Source organism: Leptidea sinapis, chromosome 37 (assembly GCF_905404315.1).
Source record: "Leptidea sinapis chromosome 37, ilLepSina1.1, whole genome shotgun sequence".
Classification (NCBI taxonomy): domain Eukaryota; kingdom Metazoa; phylum Arthropoda; class Insecta; order Lepidoptera; family Pieridae; genus Leptidea; species Leptidea sinapis.
This window is the reverse complement of record NC_066301.1, coordinates 2,319,884-2,338,119: the sequence shown is the minus strand read 5'-3', so window position 1 is coordinate 2,338,119 and position 18,236 is coordinate 2,319,884. Positions and strand designations below refer to the sequence as shown.

The window sequence follows — 18,236 nt, the reverse complement described above, 5'->3', positions numbered from 1 at the left end:
ATTATTAGTAATAGGCTTATTTTTACAAGGTTTTTATATGAAAATCATATCCATATTGCTATAATTTCGGAAACTTGGTTAAAACCACATCAGTATTTTTTAATAAAAGGCTATAACACAATAAGGAATGATTGTGGTAATAAACACAATGGTGTAGCAATTTTTATTCATAATAATATCACATTTTCTAACATAAATACATATTTTGATAGTGCTCTACAAAATGTTTGCATTAAAATTAAAATTAATAACAAAGAACTGAGTATTGTGAGTTTTTACAGTCCTTCCAATTCAAATCCTCCATTTAATAAAAACAATTTAAACAGTTTAATTAAGTCCATTCCAGAGCCAATGATATTTGCAGGTGATTTCAATGCTCATCACATGTTGTGGGGATGTGTTGATACATTGCCTCGAGGTAAAGATGTTTTAGAGGTTATAGATGAGAATGGTCTTGTTATTCTGAATAATGGTCAAGCTACCACAATAGGATCTCCATCTTGGCGTCCTAATGCTCTTGACTTGACTTTGGTAACTCCATCATTGGCTCTTTTATGTGACTGGTCAGTTATTGACAGTCCTCTGGGCAGTAGTTATCATCTCCCTGTAATAATAAAAATGGCAGTAAGTAGTGATAGTAGTAGTTTGCAAAACACATTATGTAATAATCTACATTTGCCCACTCACCCTAATTATAAGCAGGTGAATTGGAATATGTATAGTAACTTAGTTGTTTCTTATTTGGATGATGTTAAATTTGACACTTTATCTTCAATAGATGCTTTTAATTCCTTTTGTAATATTTTACTTTCTGCTGCCAAGCAGTCAATCCCTAGCTGTCTGTTTTCCAAAAGTTCTAATAGTAATAATGCTACTAGTTCTTGTTCACAAAAATCTTTTAAATATCCTTGGTCGCCTTGGTGGAATCAGAGGTGTACAGAAGCAGTTTTAAATGCTAAAAATGGTTACATTAATTTTAAAAACAACTCCACTGATGAAAATTATGTGGAGTTTAAGAGATTGCGGGCTTTAAAAAAACTTATCTTAAAAAGTGAAAGAAGAAATAGCTGGATAGGCTTGTGCAATTCATTTAATCGTTGTACTCCTTTGTCTTCAATTTGGAAATACATGCGCAAATTTAACAAAACTTACATTCCTGACAGTGTGTTGAATGATAGTTGGATTCCAGATTTTCTACAAAAGTATACTTCTGACTTTGTATCAAATGAGTTAACTAACTATGTAAATGTTGTTAATGATAGTAATAAATATTTGATAGAGCCTTTTTCTTTACAAGAACTAAAATCCGCTTTATTTACTAGAAGAGATACATCTTTCGGTCTTGATACCATTCCATATATTTTACTCAAAAAACTTAATTGCCACAGTCTCAACATGTTTTTAAATAATCTTAATCGCCTATGGAAGGAGAATACTATTCCTGCAGAATGGAAAACAGACTGTTTAATCCCAGTTTTAAAGCCAGACAAAAATAAAATGTTACCTGACTCTTATAGACCTATAGCTCTCACGTCTTGTGTTGGGAAGATATTTGAGCAGCTTCTAAAACAACGTCTCGAGTTCTTTATAGAACAAAATTGTCTTTTGCCTAATAATCAGTTTGGTTTTCGCAAAGGTCGGTCTTCTAGGGAGAGTATAGCGCAGTTACAGCTTGATGCGCATCAATGTTTAGCAAGTAATCAGTATCTTTTGTCTGTATTTTTTGACATCTCAGGTGCCTTCAATAGTGTAAATATTGCCGTGCTTTGTGACGAGTTATCAATGTTAGGGATACCAGGTAAAATAATAAATTGGATGCAATCCTTTTTGACTGACAGAAAAGTATATGTAAAATTTAATAAACATTTGTATGGACCACGACTTTCTTCTCTAGATGTTTGTCAGGGGGGAATATTGTCTCCTTTAATTTTTATTATGTACATAAGACGATTGAACCTTATTTTGGGGCCAAATATAGTAAACCTACAGTATGCAGATGACTTAGTCGTCTATGTATCGGGAGTTGATCTGATTAATTTAGCCGCTACTATTAATAAAGCACTTGTAAATTTATATCAATACTTTTCTTATCTTAATTTAAATGTAAATCCAACCAAATCAAAAGTCTTTGTGATTGGTCGTAAACGCATCATATTGCCTCCCATTTTATACAATGGCATTCCACTGCCTATTTCATGTGACATAAAATTTCTAGGTGTAACATTTACTCCAAAACTTTCTTGGAAAAAATATACAGATAGTGTTATAATTAAAGCGAATAAAGCTTATAATGTATTAAAATCTTTGTGTGCAACGTCGTGGGGAGCGGACCCTAAAATATTGTTAATTTTGTATAAATCGCTTATTCGTAGTCATTTTGAATATGGCTTTCATTGTTTCGCCGCAGACAGCAAAATTGTTAATAGTCTGGATAAAATACAAAATAAATGTATGCGTACAATATTGGGTGCACTTAAAACTAGCCCAATAGCTGCTATGCAAATCGAGGCCAACCTTCCTCCTTTGTGTATTAGATTTAGTTATCTTAAAGAAAGATTTATTTTAAAGCTCTATAGCTTGCCGACGAACAATCTTCTTAAGAATCTTATTGCTTATCAATCGTCTTCATTTCAGAGACAGTTGTTTATCTTGCAAGATTTTTCTTCATTTTTTAAATTTCTACAAGATTTAAATATTCATCGGAATAATGATATACTTCCCTGCCATGCAGGTTCTTTTCGATGTAAATATTCTGCAATTAATGTTGTAATAGATCCAAATTTAACTTCAAAAGAGGAGGTTCATGTATTATTGTCAGAATGGTCTAATTGTAAATTTGTTTATACGGATGGCGCAAAAAGCAATAATAATGTTTCTTTTGCAATCTACCTTCCTGAAATTAGGAAGGGTATTGGCTTTAAGATTAATAGATATGCCAGTATTTTTACTGCTGAAGCCGTCGCTATTCTTTTTGCTTTAAAGCATATTAAGAAACAAAATCAACTTAATAAGAAGTGGGTAATAGTTAGTGATAGTATGAGTGTGTTAAAAAGTTTGTCAAATAACAAAATGAGTGCTAACATCAATTACATCATTTTTGCTATAAAGGAATTGTGGTTCGAACTATGTTTAATCGATATTAAAGTGGATTTCGTTTGGGTCCCGTCCCATATAGGAGTAGCAGGAAACGAAAGCGCTGATTTTCTAGCTAGAACTATCATTAATATATCCGATCTATCCCTATATCCTGATTGCAAAGATCTAGACATTAACATACCATATACAGATATAATAAGTAATCTAAAACAGCGTATGACTCTTCTTTGGGGAAGATATTGGTACAATTGTACAGAAGTTGAAAATAAGGCTCATTCGTATACTTTGTTAGATAATCCCGTTAATAGCACACCCTGGTTTTGTAAGTTTAAAAATAACGCTCACAGAAAGTTCTATACTACAATAACACGAATGCGTATTGGTCACTATCGATTGAATTTTCATCTTCATCGCAAAAAAATTGTCTCCTCTCCTTTTTGTGACCATTGTAATAAGCAACAAGATCAGTCTCTGGATCACATCTTTTTTGATTGTTCGTCCTTTGGCATACAGCGCCTTGTGCTGATGGATGAGCTACTGGAAATATATGGTGCACCCAATATAATCCCGCTCTCAGTAATAGATCTATTAAAGGACACATCAACTTATATGTCCTTGTATAAATTTGTATGTAGTACTGTAAATACATTGTAATTTGTAGATACATACGTTGTAAATTTGTTTATAATTATGTAAATACGTTATAACTTGTACATATGCAACTAGTAATAGCATAGCGCAATTCGCGAACTGAACAGATAATGTAAATAGGTAGGTATTATTCTAAAAAGTTATGCAAATTACACTGGATTTGACTTTAAGAAAAGGGGAAAATTATTAGAGACTATATTACTGGATTTGGACTTACTAAAAGGAAAATATGGAAAATATTCTTTAGAGAATTATACATTAACGGAAATGGTAAAATAACTGATGACTTTAAGACTGGATTGGATTTGATGAAAGAAACTACTATAAATATTCGCTATCGAATATACATAATTGGAAAAGGAAAATGGAAATAATGTAAGATGAAATGAGAAAACTGGATTGGACTTTTTGTAAAACAAAATAGTGAAAATAATAAATACCAAAGAAATGAAAATACTAACGACAAGGCAGTAAGGCCCCTGGCTATAGCCTGTTCGAAAGAACGAATTAATATAAAAAAAAAAAACTACTCAAAACTATTTTTTTTAAGTCTAAACAAAACAAAAACATTAACCTGTCGTTTTCACGTGTCTCGATAACATTCTTATTTCTTTACTCTTGTAAAAAATATAACAACTGAACGAAAACACTGCAATTACATCATGAAAAACTCATCATTTATTAAAATATTGCATAAAGGATAAGTTATATTTTAGTGTATAACCCACGTATAACCTTACATTTATTTGAAAAAGTAGCTTTTTAAGCTGTCCTTAATCTTAATTATTAAATAAATATAAGTGCTGGATTTCTATTTATATTATCATTATGGGTAAGAAAAGATATAATGCAAAAGCAAGACAAGTTGTAAACACAAACATTGATAATTCTCGCACACAGGAGGTAAATATTATTTATTTTTCTTAATAAATTAAGTAAATAATAACTGTTACCTACACATAATCTATTGTTACTAACTATTAATTTGGTCTGTATATTTAAGTGTTATACTTAGAGTACAGAAAGTATAGCATAGAAGAAAACTATGATTTATTTAAAATACAAGGATTTTGATAGTAAGTAATTTTAGATAAAACTCGAATTTGCTGCAAGTGAATATGGCACTAAGGACCCGAGTAATCTATTAGCTTTACCATCTAAGAAGAGAAATACAAAGATAGTCTTGGAAAAGACTGAGAGGACAAGGTTTTTATCTAAGGCTCAAAGAAAGAGGTTAGAGAAAATAGTTGAGAAAAAGAAGAAAAAAGCAAATGTAAGTTTGTATTTTATTTATAATAATGTAATATACATTATTGTTTTATTACTTATTTAAAGAAGTAAAACTATCTGATTGCATACCCTTTATTTCCTAACCATAGGAGTCTGTTTTAAATTGTAATATTATCATACAGAGGTCTACATTATTGGAATCCTTATCACAAGTCCAAGCATCATCTGATGAAGTTAAACATTTAACCACTATCTCATCCATGCAAACACTTGGGCTGAGGAAATTGACAGAGATTAATTCCGAAGTTGCTACTTTCAATGCAAAACCTAAAGAGAGTGATGTGCCTGAACAGAAGAAGTTTAGCAGCATAGCAGGTATTACTTACTCACAGAATTTATTATTTTCCTCCATAAAAGACCAAATTTCCTACTCTATTACCTGTGGGAAGCTTCATTGCACTAAATGCTGCGGGTACCACAGTGGTCTCTCTCCTCAGTGAAGCATTTATTAGCAAACATGTGCTGTAACATCAAAAATTACCACCCATTTGAAAATATATTCATCAGGCCAAGAAGAGTCGACAAGAGATTTAGTGGCCTTTTTTATTTTTAAATGAAGTTTATGAAATAACCTGAGGGTGGGTACCTCCTTCCCAAGATGTGATAACATATATACCAAGAAGCTTGACTTTACCAAATAGTTAAGCATTACAAGTTTAAGTTTGCTCCTGGTGCTAAAATTATCATTGTAGTAGTTTCTAGAAAATTTGCTAATATGCATATTTACAGATTACACTATCAAAAATATGTTCTATATGTTATAAATACCATGCTATTTATAATCTAGCCCACTTTTTAGCACAAAGATACTTATTAATATTGCTTTTTAACTTCACCCCAAGGTGCCAAGCAGACATATTATGTCTGCTTGCCACACAACGGTAGCAGATGTTTTTTCGTTAAATATACACAGAGTAAGACAAGCTACATGATATACCACAAGAAAGGTTATTTAACAGACTATGAAGTAAAAATATTTAATTTTAAAACTTTATCTGTGTTTCTGTGTAAAATAAGACAAGCAGTCAAAATATGTGGTCAGCCGTAAAAATTATCTGTAGCAGTTAATTTAAAAATTCTTTTTTGTATTATCTATGATGTTTTAGTAACTATTCTATTACTAATTAGTAACTTTGAAGTATGTTTTAGTTATAAAAAATTACTACATTCATTACTAATAATCGAAACGTAATCTGTAGTTAAATCTAAAAAAATCATAAAAATGCATGACAGCCCTACTTTAAACGAAATTTGTTTAAATTAGGCAGTATCTATTTTTTATGTTATCTAATAAAGGACTAGCTTGTTTAATTACAAAAGCATTGACATTCGTTTTTATAAACAAGCCCAAACACTTCAAAAGCAATAAATTTTATTGTATAATCCGAGCCCGTTGACCTTGGCGTCGGTAAGATGTGACTAGCTCGAGCGCCACGCGCTTTTCGCCCGCCTAGCGCCACTGACGGGTTAATGAAGAATTCTGAGCTGCATTGCATTATGCCCATTATGGGCAGGGTGTATCAAAGTTCTTGAAAAACAAGAAAAGTGAGATTTTCTCATATTAGTAATATAGAAAGAAAGAAAAGAAAGAAAATATATTTATTGACAAAAATGGATACATAAAAAATACAAACTTAGCAGCGCTTTCCGCACTAGGCAAGCCTGTATCGCGGAAAACAAGTGAACATACAAATACAATTAAGTAACAAAACCGGTTCATGAGTGAGCTTCAAATTAAATTTTTAAATGAATTCTGAAAATATTTGATAGAAGTAAAGTACTCCTTTCTAAAATTAATATAATATGTTATAAGTAACCATTATCTATATTATGTACTTATTAAATAAAAATTAATGTTTATTCTTATTTAATGTGCTTCCATACTGCATGATTATGACAAATCTTTGCCTGCACATTCCTTGCCCTTGCATTTGTAACAATAATAATTAAAAAATATTAGTAAGGATTTGGTGTGGTGGCCATTGTGGATGTTATAAATGTTTCCAAATTTATTCTGTGACATTTCAAGAAGCCCTTGAATTGATTCTCATTTATTATATATATTATAGCTTTCTTTCGCTGTCATTCCTTGTACCTAAATGGACTAAACCCAGGATTACAGTATATCATGACACCTGAATGAATCACAGAAAATCACACAAATAATGTATTGTGAAATGATGTCGTTCATTTTGCTATATAAATTTCAGGTGCAAAAAAGCGTTTGCGCCTCTTACGACTAGAAAATGCTGACAAAGTCAAAAGAAAAAAGTATGATCCAAATATTGTTGGCTTAGAAGAGACTGATAACAGTGAATCAAGTGAAACTGAAGAAGAAAATGATGTTGTTAAAGGTGAAGAAACAATTGATGTAGGTAAAGGTGAAGAAACAATTGATGTAAGTAAAGGTGAAGACACAATTGATGTAAGTAAAGGTGAAGAAACAAATGCTGAAAAAGTGCCAACAACTGTTGATATTACTGAAACAGAAATTGTAGACTCTATACCAATAGCAGATGCTCCAGTTCCATCTGTTGAAAGTAAGAAGGCCCCAACTGTTGAATGTAAGAAAAATGTTACAATAAAACCCCTTGATCATCCCAGTGTTCACATAGATGTTAAAAGAGATCCAAAAATTCAAGTGGCAAGATTAAAATTGCCCATACTGGGAGAAGAACAGAGAATCATGGAGTTGATTAATGAGAATGAATTTGTGATAATTGCTGGTGAGACTGGTGAGTGTTATATGTTGTCTTCTTATTTCATTTATAAGTCATTAACTTTTCTTTTTATGTGCTAACCTGCAATCAGTTATCTGTTACTATAAGCAGATATTTTGTGAGGTTTGTCAGGTCAAATGCATCCTCCAGTGAGGACAGAAAAATGATAAAATTAAAATTCAAATATTTTTATTCAAAATAGGATTCAAAATCACTTATTTAACGTCAAAAACTACCACCCCTTTATAAAAGACTGCCTCAGACCTGAGAAGAACGGGCGCAAGAATCTCAGTGGGCTTTTTTGTATAAAAATATGGATAACAATGTGATATCGTACAATAAAGATTTATAATTAAAAAGCCTGAGGGTGTTCACTTCATTCCCAGTCTGTGGTGTCATTAAGAAAATCGTTTATGCTATAGTAACCTTTCCCACACAAACAATTTTTAATTCTTTTAAATTTCGTAACACATTTGTTTTGTACATTTTCTGGGATCATATTGTAGAAGCATATACATCGCCCAATAAAAGACTTAATAACTCGACTTAACAGAGTAGTAGGCATAACAAGTTTATGTTTGTTCCTCGTGTTTGTGTGTTTATGAATGTCACAGTTTTTAGAAAATTCTAAAATTAATCTAAACTACTCCAAACTCGTCAACATGGGGCATGTTGAGTGGTGTAGGTTTATCAAGTGGCGACCAGTGGCAGTAAACCACTGACAATCGAAATGAACTTCAGTCATAATTCTAATATTTTTGAATTATTTCTTCCCAATGCTCAAATTTAATATAAAAATTCATTTGGTGATCCCATTAACAGTGATTTCAAGGACGTGGGCATGACAGCTTACCCACCATAAAGTATAAATAGGTCCCATTTCCTATTAAAATGTGCTGTGTACTACAATTTTTGTTATGACCAAACAAGAGTCACAAATCTGATGCTGAAAGGAGTGGGTGTAGTCGTTTTATGTTAATAATGTATTTTATATGTTACCAGGCAGTGGTAAAACCACTCAATTACCACAATTCCTCTACGAGGCCGGATATGCAGAGCACAAGATGATAGCAGTGACAGAGCCAAGACGAGTGGCCACTGTCGCTATGTCGTCCAGGGTGGCATATGAGCTCGGGCTGACCAGCAAAGAGGTGTCATATCTTATGCGCTTCGAAGGAAACGTCACGAAAGATACAAAGATTAAGTTCATGACAGATGGTGAGGGTATTTCTGAATGCTTCTAAAACCGCTGCTACATTTTTTCCAAGCCAGAATTTGGAATCATTGGATTATTTATTTTCTCAAAGTTGATTTTTTTTTATGAAAATAAGGGACGAGTTGATCAGGACGTTCAGCTGATGGTAATTGATACGCCCTACCTATTACAATGCAGTGCCGCTCAGGATTCTTGAAAAACCCAAAAATTCTGAGTGGCACTACAATTGCGCTCGTCACCTTGAGACATAAGAATATGTTAAGTCATTTGCCCAGTAATTTCATTAGCTACGGCGCCCTTCAGACCGAAAAACAGTAATGCTTACGCATTTCTGTCACACGGCAGAAATAAGCGCCGTTGTGGTACCCATAATCTAGCCGGCTTCCTGTGTAAAGGAGTGAATATTTTTTTGATGTGAATATTTTATGATGGCGCTCTGAGAGAAAAAAATTTAAGTGGGGTGTTCACTCTCTAAATACACTCTGACTAAATGATTTTGGATGACTACTCGTACAGTTTAAACACGTGATTCGAGTGCACTTAGACGAAAGCATCTTATCCAAGTGGGCTCCTAAAATTATAAGCTTAAATAAATTGTATAAAATTTTATCCACTAACATAATTTTTTTAAAGGATAAATGTATTTTATGAAACATACTAAAATAAATAAAATTCCTTATTTCTTCTGTTATTTGTATGAAAATCAATGTTTTGAGGATGTATTAAATTATTTATAAATAAACAATTCCACGCAGTATAGCAAATACGGACAATTTACTAAAACTGAGTTTTTTCTAGGTGTTTTACTCAAAGAGATTCAAAATGATTTCCTCATGAGTAAATACTCTGTGGTTATTATCGACGAGGCTCACGAGAGGAGTGTCTACACCGATATATTGTTAGGCTTGCTGTCGAGGATAGTGCCGCTGAGAAGAAAACGGGGTGTTCCGTTGAGGCTCATTGTAATGTCAGCTACATTGAGAGTTGAGGACTTTACGGAAAACACAAGGCTGTTTAAAGTACCACCACCTTTGATTAAGGTGGGTCTGAAAGAAAACGTTTTAATAACTAAAAAATATTTGGGAAAGATTGACAGTTATGGTGAATAAACATACTTTCAGAAATTTCAGAACATGGCGCGCTTTTTTTGGCGCGCAACTGGAATTTTTTAAATTCAATTCTTGACAATTGATAATGTGAGAATAGTTTAATTACTGGTACTGGTATTCATTAGTGTTAATTAAATATACTACACAAACATTTAAAAGAATTGTCAGAATTCAATTCTAAGATGTACAGACTCATTAATTTTTCCTTGTATAAAATCTTTTCGATTTTATTTATGTATGAGAACTCCTTGCTATTAAACTTTTTAAATTTACAAATTTAAAACAACTACAAATCGTGCTGGTTAGAGAAAATCAAAGACGATGTAAATATTGCGTAACTTATTACGTAATATTTACAATTACAATTCACACCTCTTAAGGTGGGACAGCCTACGAAAAAATTGTAATTTAGTTTAGTATGAAACATGCTGTCATATTACTTAAATGAATGAAAAATTAATGATAAAATTTTATTTTCATTTCAATCTTATATGACACTCGATCGGAGCCGTGCGTAAAAAGCTATTTGATAAAATCAAAAGTGCAGGGGCTTGAAGTGTCGCACAGTGTGAAATATTCATAATCTAAAGAGACAAAAGTCAAATTCCACACTAGTCTATCCTGGTCAAATTGTTATTTATATTCCAAGAAGACAAACCATATTACGCGTCCCTAAAGTTTATTTTCCAAGAACTCGCACCACGCAATAGAAAAAGGGTCGGAAGAGCCACCTACCTGAGTTGCATGGACCAAACGCTTAACATATCGCGTTATTCGGCTGAGTTTGCTCGTTGAATATACTGTGTTTATGTGCGCTACTAGTTATTGTGAGTTGTTATTGTTTTCTTCTGAGTTTTGAGGTAAGTTTCCATATTTATTTGTTTTAATCAGTCTTAAAATGTTGTCACAAGCGCCATTTGAATTGACAGAGGTTATTTATTAGTCGAAATATTACAAAGTCAATTTGTTGTTGAGTTTTAGTGCATTATATCGAAATATACAGATCCCTTATTATATTTATTCGAAAGAACTATTTATAAGCAACAACAAAAACGTTAATTTGTTTGCGAATATTTGCGACACTCATAGAACTTTTTTTTATTTTCAGAATGCCAACGCAAATATCACGTAGAAAATTTTTCGACGTTTGGTTTACTAACGCAAAAGAAATAAGAACGGATGCTTTATTACATCTTATATTGCAGGAATTTGGTAACCCGTTCATTCAGGATGACGTTATAAAAAATTTAAAAGTGACTATCAGAAGTTTTTGCCAAAAAATCGAAGAAAAATGGTCGAAGTCAGGAAGACATCGAGATCGATTCCTAAACACAAATTCTGTGTGGTTAGAAGGAAACGTACCGTTACCTGATATTTCCACTGAAGCGCTCGGAGGTGTGTCAATACCTGGAACGAGTTCGGGTTCGCTCGGAAGACCGCAAAAAGACTTTGAAAGTTTGAGCACTAAAACAAAAAGACGACGCATTCAACATCTTCTTGAAACATCAAGTCTACAAGAGATATCAATGGCAACCGAAGTACAACTTCGCAAGGAAGGAAAAAAAGATTTGGCGGCAATTGTAAAAGAACTTTGTCAGTTTTCGCCTAGAAGAGGTACCTACTGTAATTAAAAAAGCGCGGAAGGTTTTAGAGAGCTCAAAACCCGTCGGGCTTTCGGCAGATCAAGCTCTCGCATTAATGGTCGATGCGAATCTCTCGACACATCAATATTGTTTAATAAGAGAGCAAGTTAAAGGCATTAACAAGAAAATATATCCACCTTACTACAGAGTTAAAGCGGCAAAACAATCGTGCTATCCTGGTGGCATTAATGTCACAGAAACGTGCGCCGAAATTAACTTGCAAACTCTTATGGATCACACGATTATACGATTATGTAAAGTGCAAGAAGAAGTACTGAAAACTATAAGTGACTTAAAAGGTCTAGATATAATTGTGAAATGGGGTTGTGATGGAGCGGAGCAAAATAAATTCAAACAGAAATTTTCTGAAGAACATTGCTGTGACGAAAGTTTGTTCAGCGTATCGATGGTGCCTATTCAAATTAATTCAATAAATACCCAGAACGTTGAAAACATTGTGTGGCAAAACCCTTCGCCAGCTTCGACCAGATATTGTCGTCCCATCAAGTTCGTGTTTGCCAAGGAAACCGTAAATGTTATAACGACGGAGGTGAATAAAATTAAGCAACAAGTAACTTCACTCTCACCTACTAAAATTGTTGTAAATGACATGGAAGTCCTGGTTAAGCCAACACTGATATTCTGCATGATTGACGGCAAAATTTGTAACGCAGTAGCATCATGTTCGTCCACACAAACTTGCTATTTATGTGGTGCAAAGCCTAAGGACATGAATAATGAAAGTCGCATCTTAGAAAAGCCGGTAAACAGCAATTTTCTTTCTCTGGGCCTGTCACCTCTACATTCATGGATTAGATTTTTTGAATGCATATTGCACATTTCATATAGACTTGATATAAAATTGTGGCAGGCTCGAGGAGCGGAGAATAAAAATAAAGTTGCCGAGAAAAAGAAGCAAGTACAAGAAAAGTTCAGGAGGGAGTTAGGCTTATTAGTAGATATGCCTAAACAACAAACTGGAAATACCAATGATGGTAATACAGCCTGTAAGTTTTTCAGAAATCCTGAAATGTCCGCTGAAATAACAGGTGTTAATGTTGAGCTTATCAAGCGCTTCCATGTTATCTTAGAATGTATAAACAGCGGATTTCACATTAATATCAATAAGTTTCAGGAATTCGCTAAGCAAACGAGAGACCTATACATCAAAGAGTACTCATGGTACCCAATGCCCGTTAGTGTCCACAAAATACTCTTTCACGGAAAAGATATTATTGCTTCTTGTGTTCTTCCAATAGGCCAACTTTCGGAAGAAGCACAAGAGGCTAGAAATAAGGACAACAGAAAATTTAGAGAATTATTTACGCGAAAAACTTCAAGAGTGGATACGAACACAGATTTAATAAATCGTTTACTTGTATCTTCAGACCCCTACATTGCAAGCTTACGTGCTGCTCCCAAAACTAGACGTAGCAAAATGTCTCTTGAAGTCTGTGAGTTATTAGACATTAGAACTCCTGACATTGAACACGAAAAAATTCAGTCAGAACATTCAGATTCTGATACCCATGAGTTTGGAGAATCCCATTATTCTGACTAAATTCCTTCGTGTTCAGGGTCTTCGTGATTCTTCAAACGAATCTCTATTTTTAATAAATCTGTATTTTTTTTGTGCATTCGAATAATTACTTACGTGTTTTTTTGTTGTGTATTGTCATTTTTGTGTTATATGTTATAATATAATAATGTTGCAATATATGCCTAAAACCTTGACAATGTCTTTCAATTTGATTCTATACATTTTATCGCGTAGTAAATTTGTACAGTATGGGTCCAAGACTTTTGTCTCTCTAGATTATGAAAATTACGCACTGTGTGTCGGTTGGATATTTCGTCCGCATTCATGGTTTCTTCACTAATATTAGGTCAGCAGTTGATCTTGTGGTGAACCACCCTATACTTCGTCTTCATTCCAGCGGTTGCCACTCGAAAACCTTTGATTATCGGATCTGCGAGCGATGTGGCCAGCCTTATGCTATGAACATACAAATTCTTCGCTCTATGACGATAAAGTTCTATTGTGAAGATCCTCATTATGGATATAAAATAAAAATATATTCATACCCCCTATAAACCGTAATTAACCCAGTATAGAATAGTCTTAACATTACATATTTTCAGGATGCCGGCTAGATTATGGGTACCACAACGGCGCCTATTTCTACCGTGACGCAGTAATGTGTAAGCATTACTGTGTTTCGGTCTGAAGGGCGCGAAATTACTGGGCAATGGGACTTAACATCTTATGTTTCAATGTGACGAGCGCAGTTGTAGTGCCGCTCAGAATTTTTGGGGTTTTTCAAGAATCCTGAGCGGCACTGCATTGTAATGGGCAGGGCGTATCAATTACAGCTGGACGTCCTGCCCGTCTCGACCCTTATTTTCATAAAAAAAAAACATATACGAGTACAACCACCTAGAAGGCCTATAAGTTATAGTTAAGTCTCCTGTGATTTCTCTAATGTTTCAAGAAGTATTGCCAGTTATGATCATTATACATCAAGTCATCAAATTCAAATTCAAATAGATTATTTCTCAAAATAGGATAACCGCATCACTTTTTGAAGTCAAGAAAATATACAAATAATAGAATAATACAGTCCTACTGCTTATAAATTAAAATAGTATGCAGACCTTAAAATTATTTACATTGCTTTAATCCCATGTACTTTTATCTGTTATATATAATCTTTAATTGTATAATAAGCTTTTTTTAAAAGTTTCTGTTTAACAAATATTTTAAACTTTTTTAATTATTGTTTGCAAATTTCTTCAGGGATTTTATTATAAAAATCCGTTGGTTTACTTGAATGTACTACCACCAAACTGTACTTTTAAAAATTTTATGTTATATTATTGTTATCCACAGATAGAAGCGAGGCAGTTTCCAGTGACAATACATTTTAACAAACATACATACAGTGATTATTTAAAGGAAGCATACAAGAAGGCAGTTAAGATTCATACCAGACTTCCCGAAGGAGGTATTCTTATATTCGTCACAGGACAGCAAGAGGTAAGTGGTACTGCTAAACAGAATAATTATTGTTTAACATAAATATGTGTTTCAAGACATTTCTTATATACCTAACTAACGTGACACTATAGTTAACTCTTCCAAAACTGTGGTAGATGGATATAAAACATATGATTTGTTTGTTTTAAATCAGGCATGTAATTATTCATTTTGGCCGATACAATACCCAAATAAGCATTTGTATAATTCTGTATTATGCCTAAAACAAGCTCTCATATAAAGCTTTATTAAATTTAAAATACCTATGTATTAGAAGAAGTCCAACTTTGGATGAAGGAGCGTAAATAAATTTAAAAAAATAAACCAAAATTTAATAAAATTTTTAAAAGTATTTATCATTAGAAGGTATTACCTTAAACCGAAAGAAAAAGTCAATAATTGAAATTAATTTTCGGCAAAAGTTTACTCAAAAAGCAAACTTGATTCAAATTCTTTGCGGATAATCTATTTCACAATTTTGTAAACAGTATGTCAGTAGTTTGTTGGCACTTTGAGCATAATTCAATGTACCTAATTAGCTAAATTTTACAAAAAAGGGAAGTATTCTTAATGGGTCAATAACGATTATGAAGACAACTCTATAACATATATTTAATGTCAATTGACGAAACATATTGGATTATTAATAATATGTTAACATCCTAAGTACAATGTTTCTTGCAAATAAAATAATTTCATTTTATTTCTTACCAAAAAAAGGTTATGGAAGACGTAAATAAATCAAAGCCTTAAAAGAATAACTACCACAAGTAGAATTTGTGGTGACATGATCGACCAGTCACCCCGTTCACGAGGTGGTCAATGCCAGCTATCGTTTCCCTCGCCATATTTTAGGGAATGGCTCGGAAACGAGTCATCTCACGATGCCGCCACTAGCAATGACATATAAGCGAGACAGTCGAAGCTTGTCAGAGGAATCCAAAGAATTATTAGAAAAAAAATTGTTAATATTATTCTGTATGTATAAACTTCTAAATTTCTTAGCTTACGCAATCAGCGTACATTTGGGTGCAATGACATTGTACAATATTTGTAACAATATATACGATTGCATTGAACTTAACAATAAACTTAATTACGCAGTCCCACGCGTAGCGCATATTCGTGCGCACGCAGCTGCTATTTCACACGCCGCGCTATCGCACGCACGTTGGCGGTCGCGCCCCACAGATTGGTCGACACACAGGACAGACTTTTTAATGACCTTGGCATAAAAGGCATTTATTTTCTCAAAATTGATTCCTTTAGAATTCTTTTTGATGTCATTTCTAATATACTAGATACTACTACCGCTTCGGAAACAAATGGCGCTATGAGAGGGAAGAAGCGGCGCAAGAAACTCTCCCAGCATTATTTTTTTGCGCTCTTTTCAATAAAAATATACAATATTTTACAATCATTTCTATCGCTATAAAATAATCACAATCTAGTCCCAGGCTGTCCGATCATTTAGATATTCAGCAGTGGAGTAATAGGATTTACGACGGAGCCATTATTTTTTTGACATTTTCTTTTCAACAAAAACAAAATTTAAAAAGCAAGTTAATGACATTTTAAGTGAACAGTATTAATATTTTTTTTTTGTTCATTCTCATTAGGTAACTCTTCTGTTTAAATGTAATGTAATTTGTAAATAAATTAGTTTTAAGACGTCTAATTTTGTATTTCTTTCCTCTTTTTGTATGTACTGTATTACTTTAATTAATGTTAAACTTTTTTTTTCATCATGTAAGATACTAGTAACTATAAAATTAACCTGTGCGGTGTGGTTTCTCACTAAAATTGATTTAATATCTTCTGTACTTTGAAAATGTAAAATATATTGTGTGAACTGTTAGTTGTCCCTAAGAAATAAAATAAAATAAAATGTATAATAATCTTCAGGTCAACCACTTAGTTCGGAAGTTGAAGGCATCGTTCCCGTACCGCAAAGATGTGGACTACTCCAAGCTAATCACCAAGCGCAGTGTCTGTGATGATAAACAGGCCGACGCCCTTGACTCCGAGCCCGAGGATATAGAATCTGATGATGACGAGGTATAGTTTATATCTGGTTTTCTGCCAACTACAGACGTGCTTCGAATATTTAGCTAATATTGGGTATTTGGCTTCTTTTAAATCGGTCTAGCGCAGAGTGTGGCCGAAACTATCTATTTTATATGATGGAATTCTTCTTATAAGAGGGCTCAATGGGGCATGGCTCAACAATGATTTCATGGTTGACTCGATGGTAAGTGATCTCCTTCGCCTCACACTGTCGTGGAATACCAGTGGGAGGCTCCTTTGCACCGGATGCCGGCTAGATTATGGGTACCACAACGGCGCCAATTTCTGCCGTGAAGCAGTAATGTGTAAGCATTACTGTGTTTCGGTCTGTAGGGCGCCGTAGCTAGTGAAATTACTGAGTAAATGAGACTTAGCACCTTATGCCGCTCAGAATTTTGGGGTTTTCCAAGAATCCTGAGCGGCAATGCATTGTATTGGGCAAGGCATATCAATTACCATCAGCTGAACGTCCTGCATTCTTGTCCCTTATTTTCATAAAGAAAGAGGAATAACATGAGTGTTATCAGCCTTTTATGTAGGTGTACGCGCTATTTTTTAAGGTTGTCTCTATGTTGTCTTGACTGGGTCATAGAAGTTAATTTCATAATTTAGTTGTGCGTGGAAGAAACTTAATTTTAAACAGCACTAAGGATTACACAAATAAAATTTGAAAACAAATTTTATGAACGATGCGGGACTCAAACCCGCGATCTTTCGCGTTCCGTGCGAGCGCTCATTTCACTGAGCCAATCGTTCGAGTGAAGTATCGTTGAAATATTTTGTATGTCTTGTCCAACTCTCCGGTTGTGGTTTCTTCTACTGGGTCTACTTTACAGTTTTTTTTTATTTGTTTTATGAAACATAAGGGATAATACAATACAATAGCACCCATAAACCACTTGGGTTTGTGGGTGCCGTACGTTCTACATTGCAACATTACAACAAAAAAAATAATTAATAACAATAGAGAAAAAAACAAAATATACAATTTTTTTTTATGGAATAGGATTACAAACGAGCGTACGGGTCACCTGGTGTTAAGTGATCACCGCCGCCCACACTCTCTTGCAACACTACAGGAATCACAAGAGCGTTTAAGGAAGGTGTACGCGCTTTTTTTGAAGGTACCCATATCGTATCGTCCCGGAAACACCGCACAAGGAATCTAAATAACATAATTTAATTAACAGAACAAAAACCACGAACCAAGACGTATTATTAAAATGGTTTCAATTCTTGTTAGCAAACGAACACACTAATACGCCGAGCAAACAATGGAACCGGTGCAGTGTTCAACTTTACAAGACATCTACAGGATGTTGTTTAAAAAATATATTTTTAATTTGTGTTTCAAATTTGCCTCTGTAATGCTATCAATAAAAGAGTTGTTTAGTTTATTTAATAGCC

General features: G+C 33.6%; 1 protein-coding gene across 3 annotated transcripts in view; it reads left to right on the top strand.

Moving 5' to 3' along the window:
• The first annotated feature begins 4,303 nt into the window (after positions 1–4,303).
• Positions 4,304–18,236, top strand: part of LOC126975667 (probable ATP-dependent RNA helicase kurz) — a 48,090-nt gene continuing 34,157 nt past the window's right edge. For 2 of the 3 annotated variants that reach the window (XM_050823658.1, XM_050823656.1), the window contains exons 1-8: positions 4,304–4,650; positions 4,838–5,020; positions 5,160–5,352; positions 7,248–7,772; positions 8,760–8,975; positions 9,772–10,013; positions 14,616–14,762; positions 16,668–16,820. In XM_050823658.1, coding sequence (XP_050679615.1) covers positions 4,576–4,650; positions 4,838–5,020; positions 5,160–5,352; positions 7,248–7,772; positions 8,760–8,975; positions 9,772–10,013; positions 14,616–14,762; positions 16,668–16,820 — 1,734 coding nt within the window. In that variant the 5' untranslated portion in view covers positions 4,304–4,575. The remainder of the gene's footprint in view (positions 4,651–4,837; positions 5,021–5,159; positions 5,353–7,247; positions 7,773–8,759; positions 8,976–9,771; positions 10,014–14,615; positions 14,763–16,667; positions 16,821–18,236) is intronic. The other variant, XM_050823657.1, reaches the window with a different exon arrangement.